Genomic DNA, 12,042 nt, shown 5'->3' with positions numbered 1-12,042 from the left:
TTTTGTCTCGCACAACCATGTCTACGACTGTCGAAAAGCCCAGCGAGCCCAAAGCTTCGCTCGAGAAAGGCTCAACCGATTCCCACCTCGAGCAAGTCAAATCTAACTCTGACCACGAGTTTGACTTTGGTGGAGAGTCAAAACTACCACCACCTCCGCAGCTTACACCAGAGGAGGAGCGTAGAATATGGCGCAAGGTCGATCTGCGTCTTATGCCGATCCTGAGCATCTTGTACTTGTTTTCGTTTATGGATCGCGGTGCGTGGTCATAGAGGAGACTTGAACTTGATCATGGCTCTCTGTTAACTTCTTACAGGCAATATCGGTATGTGCGCCGTTGATGGTTTTATTCTTGCTGCAAATTGCGCTAGGAAACGCCAAGTTGGACGGATTGGTGACACAACTACACCTTACTGGAGACAAGTACAACATTGCATTAGTGAGGCTAGGTTTCCTTCTCATCTATTTCTGGCGCTAATGACCGCAAATAGACGATGTATTTCATTGTGAGTTTGGTCTTGGTGCCTTCGGACAAAAATACGATCCTAGCTCCATAGCCTTATTGCATTTTTGAATGCCCGGCAAAGTACGTAGCCGCCCGGAGCTACGAGCACCTCTCTCACCGGCTATATGCATCAGTCTCGTCCTCAAGAAATTCCGTCCCTCTAAGTAAGCTCTCTGCGACCCACGCTAATCTCTTTTCTCACCAAACGGCCCAAGGTGGCTCCCTGGCATCACTGTGAGCTTTATCTCGGCCTCGCTGTCCACGACTAATCATTGGTAGCTTCTGTGGGGGACCGTTATGTATGTCGCCTCCATTTCGAATCGAATTCGTAATTGACTAATTCTTGATGCAGGACACTTATGGGTCTCGTAAAAACGTCAATCCCTGTTCAGCGTTGTCAAAAATGCCAGACTTACCGGAATTCAGGTACCCCCAACTTGTTGGAGTCCGGGTTTGTCTAGGTATAGCGGAAGCTGGACTTTTCCCGTGAGTCTCACTTCCCAGTTCCAACATGATGGGGTTGAAAAGTCGCTGCTTAGTGGTGTCGTTTACTAGTTGGTCGTCTGTTCTTGTCAAGTGGAATCACCTCACAAATCCAGTCTTTCCCTCTGGTACCCCCGCCACATGCTTCAATTACGCATCGGGTATTTCTTCGGTGCCGCTTCCATGGCTGGCGCGTTCAGTGGACTTCTTGCATATGGTATCAACTTCATGAACGGAATACAAGGTCTTGAAGGTTGGAGCTGGATCTTTATCTTGGTTATTCTTGCTTTTTCCGTCACGCTTTATGTCTCAACCGAACTACAGGAAGGTATCGCAACTGTAGCGGTTGGGATCGTTGCCTTTTTCAGTATGCCTTCGGCTTGCTCGTAATTATCAAGTTGATCTCTGCTTGGATTAGTTCTCGTTGATTTTCCCGCCACGGCTGGATTCCTAACACCTGAAGAGCGATCTTACCTCGTTTGGCGGAAGAGTAAGCTGACCATGTTTATCTGCGTTAATGCCAACAACTTAACAGAGTACGACAACTCTTCTGTTGGCGAGGAAGAGCATTTCGAGTGGCGACACTTGTGGCAGGCAGTGTCCGACTGGCAGGTCTGTGAACTTCCCCGTTGACTAGCGGAAACTCATCCCGAACCACAGGTTTGGTTGCACATCCTCATCTACATGTCCATTATTGGACCACGTTAGTCTTTTCATTGATTCGGCGTGCATGAAACCTCATGAAATACAGTTTACGGAATCACACTGTTCTTGCCAACTATCATCAGCACGTATGTGGCGCCTACCTTTGTTCGCACTTCATGAACCACTTCCTTCAGTTTTGGTCATAGCATCCCAGTTTCTCAGTTGCTCACTGTCCCACCATATGTAGGTCAATCCCGTGATATGGAGCTCTTAATTGACATTTACTAGGTCTTTGCTAGTGAGTCCTTGGCTGCCCTGCTGTTTCAAGCCTCCAATACAACATTGCTCAGCGATTACTCTTTACGTTTTTGCTGTGTGGTCGGACCGTATCAAAAAGCGATGGCCTTTCATCTACGCTGGTCTTATCATGCTGCTCATTGGATTTGCAATCAACATCTCTCAAGCACCACCAGGTTCAAGAAGCCTTTCTATGCATGGTCACCATTAACATGTTGTAGGCGCAAAATACTTTGGCGTGTTTTTCTGTGTGGCTGGAAGTTATGCAGCTTTCCCTGGAGTCGTTGCTTGGTACGTTGATTCATTGGTGAGTGTGCTTTATTAACTGCCTTCCAGGCTGGGAAACAATCTGAGTGGTCAATATAAACGCGGAGTTGGTATGGCTCTCCACATCGGAATCGGTAACTTCAGCGGTGCGATTGCAAGCAACATCTATCGCGCGAAAGATTCTCCCCGGTTCCTTGTCGGACGTGCGTCATTGTCATTTTGACTGGTTACCACTGAACCTTCTTTTCAGACGGCTGTGAATTGATGTTCGTCGGTATCGGGCTCATTTGCGTGCCTATCGCTGTGCTCTCATACAAGCGGATCAACCGCGCGAGGGACGAGCAGGCAAAGCAAACTGAGGGGGCGCGGGTCTATACGAAGAAGGAGTTGAGAGAACTTGGAGATCGCGCGCCAGACTTCCGATACACGCTTTAGAGGACCGAGCTGTTGTGCAGAGAACGGAGTTAGGCACTCAGAGAATGATATAATCGTGGCATAAACGGTTGAGAATGAACAGTGACGACCCAATGTTAAGCATCCCCACACGCTAGGTTCAGTAGCCTCGGTACTTGACCACAATTTTTCAGGTGCGGGAGGACTATTTGATTGGACGAGGACCTGCCACGCAGGTCACATGACGTCACCCGTATCAAGTGTTTCCCCAAACACATGCCTTGAAGTTTGAGTGCTCTCCACAACCTTCGAGTCCAAGAAGATGAAGCGGCCGGTTCGAATTGGTGGTAAGTAATAACAGGGCTATAGAAAGCCACGATAACTTAGCGTCGAACGTTAGGCGCGTCAGGTTCAGCGATTGACCGGCGAATCGGCTTTGCTCAGCTCGCTGCTGGGCACCCCGATGACCCTGTCGACGTTATAATTGGGGACTTTATGTCAGAGGGAAATATGACCAGTTTAGCCGGCAAGAAGATGTCGGGTCAGGATGTCCCTTCCTACGAAGCGGCTTTCGTGGAGGCTTTGAAACTCGGTTTGGATGACATAGCTAGGAATGGGATAAAGGTGTGCACTCCACTTCGCGCTATGTCTCGTCAACTCACTTCCAGGTTGTCGTGAACGCTGGCGGGACAGATACTCACGGCCTTTACAAAGTTATTGCGGAAATCCTCAAACAGCGCAATCTTTCTTTGCAAGTTGCTTGGATTTCTGGCGACGAGGTACTTCCCATTGTCCTCGAGCGCTCCCATCAGGAGCCAGACGCATTCATCAATCATCATACCGGCGAAGCTTTCGCATCCTGGCCATACAAACCAATCTTTGCACAATGCTACCTTGGTGGAATGGGAATTGCGGCCGCTTTGAAGCATGGGGCCGACATTGTCGTTTGTGGGCGCGTCGCCGATGCGTCACCAGTCATTGGAGCTGCAGCATGGTGGCACGATTGGGATCCGTCGAATTTTGAGCAACTTGCTTGTTCCTTGATTGCAGGGCATCTTATCGAGTGTTCCACTTACGTGACCGGCGGGAACTTCACCGGCTTCAAGAAACTCGAGAAAGGTGGACGGTGGCTCAATCTTGGCTACCCCATAGCTGAGATTGGGGCAAATGGTCAGGTCATCATCACAAAACGGAAAGGCACCGGCGGGCTGGTCAGCGTTGCTACATGCACGTCGCAATTGCTGTACGAGATCCAAGGGCCATGGTATTTCAACTCAGATGTGAGTGGTTTTGCGCTGTCAAGCTCGTCAACCCATGCATTTCCCAGGTTACCGCCATAATTGATAACATTTCCTTCACGCAAGTGGCCAAGAACCGTGTTGCAGTCACTGGAGTCCAATCCGCCCCTCCCCCACCTACAACGAAAGTTGGGATCACTGGTCGCGGCGGTTTCCAGGCCGAGTCTAACTATTACATCGTTGGTTTGGATGCTCAGACGAAAGCACGAATGTTTGAACAACAAGCGCGCAGTCTTTTTGCCGACCCAGCAATTAACAGTCTCAACAAGTTCACCCTCCTGGACTTCCAATTGCTCGGCGTCCCCGCGCGAAATCCTGCCACTCAGACTGCAGCAACGGCCACGTTACGCGTCGTTGCGCAGGCCAAGGAGGCCAAAGATCTTGCCCCTTCCAAGTTCATTCGCCCTATGATGGACCTGATTATGGGTGCGTATCCCGGTGGGACGGTGCATATGGACGGGCGATTGGGTTTACCGAAGCCGATTCACGAATACTTCGTGACGAGGATGGACCAGAGGGACGTCAAGCAACAAGTGCATCTGCCAAACGGAAGTATTGTAGATGTTCCCGCCCCGGCGCAAACACAAACATTTCCGCGGCAACAACCGTCCACACCGTGTTTCGTCTCCAGCACCCCCAAGGGGTACCAAGAAGGTCGCTCTCGACGTGGATTTCCGCCCCTCCATCCGGGCTCCACTCGGCTCAATCGTACATGCTCGATCTGGCGACAAAGGATCCGATGCCAATGTCGGCTTCTTTGTCGAAGACCGAGACCAATACGAGTGGCTGAGGCGATTGCTCAGTATCGAGAAGATGATTGAACTTTTGGGCGATGACTATAATGGCCAGCATATTGTGCGCGATTCTTTCCCTTTTGCAGTGCATCTTATTTATATGCCAGGATCGCTTCGAATTGCCCAACATCCTTGCCATCCACTTTCTCCTCCATGACTATCTTGATCGTGGGGTCAGTTGTACCAGTACCGTTGACTTTCTAGGCAAAAACGTTGCTGAATTCTTGCGAGCGAGGGAGGTTGATGTGCCGAAGAGGTTCTTGATTGGAAGAAAAGTGTTAGGAAAATTGTAATTGTACCACTAACAATGGAAATGGATATATCAAAACTCCATACTCGTGTTGCTTTCGAGGAGGTTGGGGGGTATATATGGACTTCGTGGTGCACATGCCAGAGGGCCCTTGGAAATTCAAGGAGCAAACGCAACAAATTCAACTACAAATGGAGTTGAATCAACTTACATGTCGGTGTTTAGAGCGATTCTCAAGTGAGATAGAGCTGCATATCATAATTTTTTGGTGCTTATAAACGACATGCCAAGGTAACAGCGTGTATTTACTCCCATCCACCAGAGCCAGTAGCCTGAGCATCGGCTCCCCAGCCACCAGCGGCAGAAGGCTCTGCGGCCCAGTCGGTGGTCGCACCAGGTGTTGGGTCCGCCGACCAATCGAGGGCGCCTGTTATTATTCATGATCAACCAGGATGAAGGGGAAAGGGGAAAGCAACTAACCGCCATCGCCAACAAGGCCGGGGTTGATGCCACCTGCGGCAGGTGCACCTCCAACATCCCACTCAGCGGGTGCACTTTCCTCGGCGCCACCTTGAGTGAGGGCCAGCTTGGCCTCAGCCTCTTCTTTCTGCTGCTTCTCGACCTCCTCAGGGTCACGGTAGAAGAACATATCAACCATGACGTTCCAGCCGTCGCTCGAGCGAGGAATAGTGCCTCGGAGACGGAGCACCTCACGTGCTAGCAGCCACCACAGAAGACCGATCGAATGGCGGGTCTTGTTGTTGGCCGGAATCGCAACGTCGACAAACTTGAGGGGCGCATCGGTGTCGCAAAGAGCAATGACTGGGATATTGACGTAGGAAGCCTCCCGAATGGCTTGGTGGTCGACACGGGGGTCGGTAACCACAATCAGACGCGGCTCTTTGAACGAGCGGGTGATGTAGTTAGTGAATGAGCCAGGAGTGAAGCGGCCAGCGATGGCCTGAGCTCCAGTGTTGGCAGCGTATTTGAGGACGGCACGATGGCCATAAGGACGAGCGGAAATGACACAGACGTCGTTGGGGTTTTCAACGGCAGCGATGATGCGGGCAGCAAAAACAAGCTTCTCCCAGGTCTTGCCGATGTTGATAATGTGAATGCCTAGGTGGAAAACACGTATCAGTTACCGGCCTATGAAGATACAGCCCTGTTTTCACGTACCGTCAGAGCGACGTTTCCAAACATAAGGCTCCATCTGCTTGTCGCAGTTTTTCGTTCCGATATGGCTTTGGGCGGCCAGGAGGAGTTGGATATCCTCCTCGGTCGCACTGAGGACTGCTGGAAGTTTCGACGCCATCTACAGCGTAGGGTCAGCATCCACTCCAAATTGAGGGAAATCGCCTTTATTGCGGCCAGAGATCATAGATAGTACCATCCTGAACTCACATTGGGTGGTATGAGACGACTAGAAAGTTGAGTGCGTCGTCGTCGTCGTTGGCGAAGTTTTTTGAGGAAGAGGCGGTGACAGGTCACTGATGGTCACTGATGTATTTTTTCCTCCACAAGACTCAAGTCAACAGTAAGGAGACGAACAAACAGCGCGAAGAGTTTTTGTAATATGTTAAGAGCATCATGTAGCATAGGTGATAGGGAGTAGTCCTGCGGACAAGTGGTTACAATGTGTACGATGCTAGCTACCACGCCTGAGGGCAATCACGAAATAAAGCGGATTCAAAAAATAAATAAAAATACCAAAGAAGAAAAAAAAGGATCAGATAAAATCACCGTGAACAGAAAAGCTTGAGAAACAAGGATAGTGGTGATGTTTCTCCTGCCAGCAACCATATACCGGACGTCGTCCAAGGCGTGTCAGAGAATGATGTTAGTTTGCAGGTGAGTCGACAGCCGCAGTCGAGAATGCCTTTCATAGCTGTCTGCTTGAAGTGGGAAAATACAAGTCCACAAAGAGATCAGTCCCAATTACTGTGGAAGACAGCCTAGATACCTACGTTGTGGGTGGGTCGGAGAAAAGAAAAGAATTGCCAGGAAGACAAGAATGTTGTCTGGAATCCCAGTGCGTACCAGACAATCCCAAGAGTTTTATATTGCGTATCCGTTCCGAAATCATGACACCGTTCGAGTCCAACTTTTTGTTAGTCCATAGCTACTCCCTTTGCGACAGATTGCCCAGCCAAAGCTCAAGGGCAACTTCAAACATCTTCAAGCAATATTGCCGCCATGGAATCCTTGCACTTTCCACTTGTCGTTTTCCGAACGATTTTGTAAATGTCGACTACAGGACTTGTGGCTTGGAACGCGCACCACCATACGGCAGAGCAGTCTGTTGGCGACAAGTAGCCATTTTCTGCACACGACCAAATAGGACAAGGTCGACAGACTGAGCTGGCCAACTGCCGAAATATATCAATATTGGTTCTCCGCGAAGCGCTCGGTTGTAACTTGGAGTCGAGAAGAAAGGAATTCGGAAGTGACTTGACGTAGAAGCTTGTTGTAGCACACACAGTCGACTTCGGAGGTGGGCTGAACTGGGTTCGGTTTCTGCTTTTTGAAGCTGATGTTGAGAAACGAATCATGGCGTCACACGTGACATAATACTCTACCCTTCCCAATGATGTGGAAGTCGTTGCGACTCTCCACTCTCGCTCTTTGTGTGGTACCGAACGTATTCGCCATCGACATATACCTCTCCCCACCTCCACTCCTCCCAAACCTTCCCATTGACTTTGTTGCTGACGATGCAAGTGCTGTCCTATCCCAGCATCTTGGATTAGAGGCGTTCAACGAGCTAAGGGCTGGAAGCCGGACTTTGGAGGATTTATTCCAGGTTCAAGGAGAGACGGAACTCATTGGAGAGCAGAGGCAGAGAAATGTGCTTTTACTGACTGTCGATGAAGTTGACTTGAAGGGTATTATGCTTTGCTCATTCATGCATGCGACCAAGTTTAACGGGTTTATGGTCCAGCAATGAACCTCCCTGGATCCCTTCGCCATGTAGCTTCTCTAGAAAGTCCACCGACGCCATCTTTGGACAGCGTTATCTCCACCTACCTCCACCATGCCGCCCACATTTACACCTCTCTTTTCTCGCCCGCTCCATCTACAGACTTTGCCGATACCCTTCAGGCAGGTTATTCGTCGCAACTCAACTCTATTTCGACCTTCCTATCAAAGTCGGAAGAGGCTGCTTTTGCAGCACAAGAACTTGGGGCCCTTCGGAAACTCCGCACTCAATATGGATCCTCCAGTCCAGAATATGAGGCTGCACTGGCCGATACGCACTCCATGATTCAACTGGCGATCTCCCAAGATGCCAAAATAGCACTTTTGGCTTTCTCCTCAACTACCTCGACTCCTGTCAAACGTCAAGCCCAACCCTCGCAGGCGCCTTTTCCTTCGCCTAAGCCAGCACCACAGCAACCAATAGGCAGCATTGGCACATGCCATACAACGCTTGACGCGTGCTCGAACTCGACTTTGAGCTGCTCCGGACGTGGGGAGTGCGTTAGCGCAAGCAAAGCTGGCAGAACATGTTTCGTTTGTGCTTGCGGGAAATCAACGAAGGGTGCGGGGAAAACACTCAAGACTGAAAACTGGGTCGGCGAGCGTTGCGAGCGAAAGGATGTTAGCGGGTAAGTATTGCATTTGCTAGCAACTGAGGCGAGTTACTCAAAGCTCCTACAGACCATTCGTCCTTTTAGCAGGTACAACAGTGGTCCTCATTCTTGTCGTCGCCATGAGTGTTGGGCTTCTGTATGGTGTCGGCAACATTGAGCTTCCCAGCGTACTCATGGGCGGAGCGGTACACCCTAAGAAAGATTAGCGCTGGTCGAAAGACAAGGACATGCAGTATTGTAACCACTCTTGTTATTTCTGGCACTTTTAATCAGCACTTTCACTTCTCCCGCAGTTATCGCCAGGGCATGACTCGCTTTCTCGACACACAGTTTCTTAGTAATATGACAATATGCTCGAGTCATTTCAGGTATCTTCTCGCAATACCGAATGCATTACACCCTCTAGTAAATGGAACAGGTGAGCCAGGGAGTGTGGGTATGGATGACGACGGAGGACGAGGGCGATTATACCCTTGACAAGCCGATGCATTTGGAGTGGAACAGACCACGCAAGGCTTATACTTAGACCAGGTACTTACCATATCAAACAGCGGGGAGAATCTGAAATCAATCAGTATGTCCTTCTTCCTTCCTTCATACACAAATCGCTCAGCACCTCCTTCCTACACACCGACTCCCAGTGAAAATGAACATATTCTGGGACAAGCGGCACTTTCTCGCGAATCTAATGGAGGGACATTTGTGCGCAGCGACCCGAATGCTCGATTGACTATCATGTTGGATGGGCAGAAAGAGGACAGCATTAACCGGCCCATACTTGGTCGTGGTTCCGCAGTCACAGGGACGGTGTTTGTTGGGTCTCCAGAGTCAATCGTCGCTGTCAACCTCAAGGTTTGGTTTTCGCGAGCGAGACGGCATGATGCTGACTTGACTCATACTTAGGTTGAAGGCTTGATGGAGGCGCTCAGTGTCTCGCTTGGTTACCAAGCCACCAAAGTCGTCAACGACATTTTATCTTTATTCTCTAAGACTGGTGCTCCTTGTCCATCTAGCATTCCTTTCTCCTACAGGTTTCCAGCAATGTTTGGTCCGTTCCAGAATTCCTACCAACTTCCTCCCTCGTGTAACATCTCTTTTCGGGACGGTGGCTTCCTCAAATGTGTTTACTCCCTCACCGTAGTCGCGGTCTATCGGTCTGTATCGTTCCTAATGAAAGAAAGAAGGTATGGACTCCTTTGCCCCTCATCATATCAAGCTCAAATTATAGTACTCAGTGTGCATATTGAGCTGAACTACCGCCAGAGAACTCGTCCATCGCGTCCGCGCATCTCAGACCCCACGTTGTTCGCGACAATCAAAGTCTGTCCCGAAGAGTGGCTCCAGCTCCCAGTCGAACTAACGGTCGGCGCTGGAGATACGCGGCAGCCATCCGACCTGCATTGCGATGTAAGTCCTTATTTCTATCTGTTCTTCTCTTAGTCAATATATTTGATTGAAGTTATTCGTTCCGTCCATCGGCGTCTTTGCTCTGGTCGAGGCAATACCATTCCATATCCAGCTTTCCGGGCCATTAGGAGTGCTTAGGAGCTTTCTCTTGCTTTCGCCAAGAGCCGATAATGGTCATGTTGATACCGTCCGGCAGCCAATTCGCGTGTACCTCCTTCGCCAGACTACTCTGTCTACTCCCGAGAAAGGCGCGATCAAGGTCAATGCTACGTTATACGAGGCGGCATTACGCCCATTACCGCCTCCGCATTCTTCTGCCACCTTCGACTCTCAACACCGACAATTGGACTCAGCTTCATTGAACTGGGAGGGCGAACTGCATGTACAAAATGCTGACTTACCCTCTTTTGATGCCGGGACCGTCAATGTTGCTGTGCGTAAAATCCTGCTTGCATGACGAGTCTTTGAATTTTGGTAGTATCTGATCGCCGTCGAAATCACCCCACCCAGGAATATAACAAGTGCTACTATAAATCGCGCCCGCTATGGTGTTCCAGTCAAGCTCACGACCGATACCTGGGCGGGAAGCGCAGAAAGCCCAGATTAAAGTTTTCTGGAAAACCAACAAACCTATCCAGTCGCGCTAAGATAGCCTCGCATCCCACGTGGCTACCTCGTTTCTGCTTATATATATATGGACTATGACCTCAGCAGTGAATCTCAATGTCGGAGACGATTATGACACGAAACTAACGCGTCTCGGTTGGCCCAACTCTCGATTTTTCTCTCGACGATACCCTCCTTGGGAAATTAATCTTCGACGGCGACTCCTCCAGTTGGCCCACAGTAGCTACGCGCCCGACAAACTTGCCATTTGTGAATGCGCCAGAAACATCTGAAGCACTAATGTTTTCCAGGTTGAATACGCGCGTCGTTCGATAGAAAACCCCCAATAGGGCGTTGGGATCCGGATCGAGCTTATGACGCAACACCAGCTTTGGCCTTGCCAGTTTTCTTCAACTGAATCGGCATTATAAAAGAAAAGCATTTGGTTCTTCATGCATCTACCCCACCACCAACCACTGGTCTTTACTACGCATGCAATACTACTATCCACAACCTCACGCCGGAGCGTCCTCGATGCCATCCGCTCCTGTTGGATTCCTCCGACCAGCATTGGTCGAGATTCAGACCGCTCGAGTTGGAAGAAAGTGATGCAACTTGTCATATCTCTAGAGCAGCGTCGACTGACAGGTGTTAGGTGTGGTACCAAAGATCGACGTCCTTTGGATCCTCCTCCCGGTCAGTGAGCCGAAAAATTCGGAACCAATTTCCCTTGAAAGTCTTACTCACTATCCTTTAGTTGTCCAGCTGAAGTTGTATCAAAAGCATGGCAACACGGAATACGAGGTGCAGAACTATCAGTACGATGGCAATAACAGAGTCAGAGAGATTATTAATCGCAATGATGCAGAGCCTTGAATCTCGACTTTTCGGGTTTCGTCTGTTATGCGGAGCTATTCAACTTCGCAGAAGCCAGTTCGAACATCAACCCTCTTCCATTAGGTGACAGCAATTTCCGAGGGGTATTCCACCAGTATCATGATTGACCACGACTCAGGCCCGGAAATCTTAGTAGGCTCCACGTGCGTCGGAGCCGCTGGAATCACCTATGCTGGCCAAAATATCATTGTGTTCGCCTTTCCCGACATCTCGTCCAAGTTGGTCGGGGATTTTGTGCTTCGGTTTGAGCGTTTGTGGTGATGTGGGCTCTTCTGACATTTTCGCCAGGTACAAGTTCTTGAATCTAAACCCAACACAGCCCGGCTTCCCGGTTCAGACAATTCTTGCCCGATGCTGGGGAAATCACTTTCAAGTCCATGCATCGCGGGAAGCTCCAACTTTAGAAGTGCCAACAGCGCTTACCAAGGTAACTTTCTTTGTGATTCTAACATCAGCCTTTGACGTATTGATGACCCGTCTCAGGCACTTTCAGAAGCAGGCATTCGGGTTAGCGCTCGAGAGCAGACGCGAGGGAAGAAGCGACGAGCTGATGGAGATGAATGAAGGATTTAATTGATCCTTGGAATCGGACTTGTCAGTGCTTCGA

The 12,042-nt window shown here is 49.8% G+C and overlaps 5 protein-coding genes across 5 annotated transcripts; 4 read left to right on the top strand and 1 right to left on the bottom strand.

Moving 5' to 3' along the window:
• Positions 1–17: 17 nt before the first annotated feature.
• On the top strand, positions 18–2,632 carry MIND_00111600 (MFS general substrate transporter; the record flags this gene model as incomplete). The annotated part of the gene is made up of 21 exons (XM_037358061.1): positions 18–258; positions 317–325; positions 372–439; positions 492–506; positions 558–586; positions 640–669; positions 721–739; positions 785–804; positions 858–881; positions 932–991; positions 1,045–1,059; positions 1,105–1,355; positions 1,407–1,478; positions 1,524–1,600; positions 1,649–1,691; positions 1,740–1,779; positions 1,828–1,880; positions 1,933–2,106; positions 2,152–2,221; positions 2,267–2,400; positions 2,448–2,632. 21 exons carry the CDS (start codon positions 18–20, stop codon positions 2,630–2,632), a joined length of 1,629 nt encoding a protein of 542 aa, XP_037225971.1.
• Positions 2,633–2,912: 280 nt separating this feature from the next.
• MIND_00111500 (uncharacterized protein) lies at positions 2,913–4,975 on the top strand (the record flags this gene model as incomplete). Its single annotated transcript, XM_037358060.1, has 6 exons — positions 2,913–2,937; positions 2,991–3,214; positions 3,259–3,870; positions 3,918–4,409; positions 4,450–4,743; positions 4,790–4,975. 6 exons carry the CDS (start codon positions 2,913–2,915, stop codon positions 4,973–4,975), a joined length of 1,833 nt encoding a protein of 610 aa, XP_037225970.1.
• Positions 4,976–5,237: 262 nt separating this feature from the next.
• On the bottom strand, positions 5,238–6,247 carry MIND_00111400 (40S ribosomal protein S0; the record flags this gene model as incomplete). Its single annotated transcript, XM_037358059.1, has 3 exons — positions 5,238–5,359; positions 5,413–6,051; positions 6,112–6,247. The coding sequence occupies 3 exons, from the start codon at positions 6,245–6,247 to the stop codon at positions 5,238–5,240; spliced, it is 897 nt and encodes a 298-aa protein (XP_037225969.1).
• A 1,272-nt stretch (positions 6,248–7,519) lies between these two features.
• Positions 7,520–8,731, top strand: MIND_00111300 (DUF3844 domain-containing protein; the record flags this gene model as incomplete). The annotated part of the gene is made up of 3 exons (XM_037358058.1): positions 7,520–7,817; positions 7,874–8,540; positions 8,593–8,731. The coding sequence occupies 3 exons, from the start codon at positions 7,520–7,522 to the stop codon at positions 8,729–8,731; spliced, it is 1,104 nt and encodes a 367-aa protein (XP_037225968.1).
• A 370-nt stretch (positions 8,732–9,101) lies between these two features.
• Positions 9,102–10,539, top strand: MIND_00111200 (DUF3844 domain-containing protein; the record flags this gene model as incomplete). Its single annotated transcript, XM_037358057.1, has 5 exons — positions 9,102–9,377; positions 9,429–9,709; positions 9,761–9,932; positions 9,985–10,365; positions 10,411–10,539. 5 exons carry the CDS (start codon positions 9,102–9,104, stop codon positions 10,537–10,539), a joined length of 1,239 nt encoding a protein of 412 aa, XP_037225967.1.
• Positions 10,540–12,042: the final 1,503 nt, after the last annotated feature.

The sequence above is a fragment of the Mycena indigotica genome (assembly GCF_014461135.1).
Source record: "Mycena indigotica strain 171206Taipei chromosome Unknown Mind.scaff0001, whole genome shotgun sequence".
Taxonomy (NCBI): domain Eukaryota; kingdom Fungi; phylum Basidiomycota; class Agaricomycetes; order Agaricales; family Mycenaceae; genus Mycena; species Mycena indigotica.
Note: the sequence above shows the minus strand (reverse complement) of the source record. Positions and strands in the feature narration are given on the sequence as shown.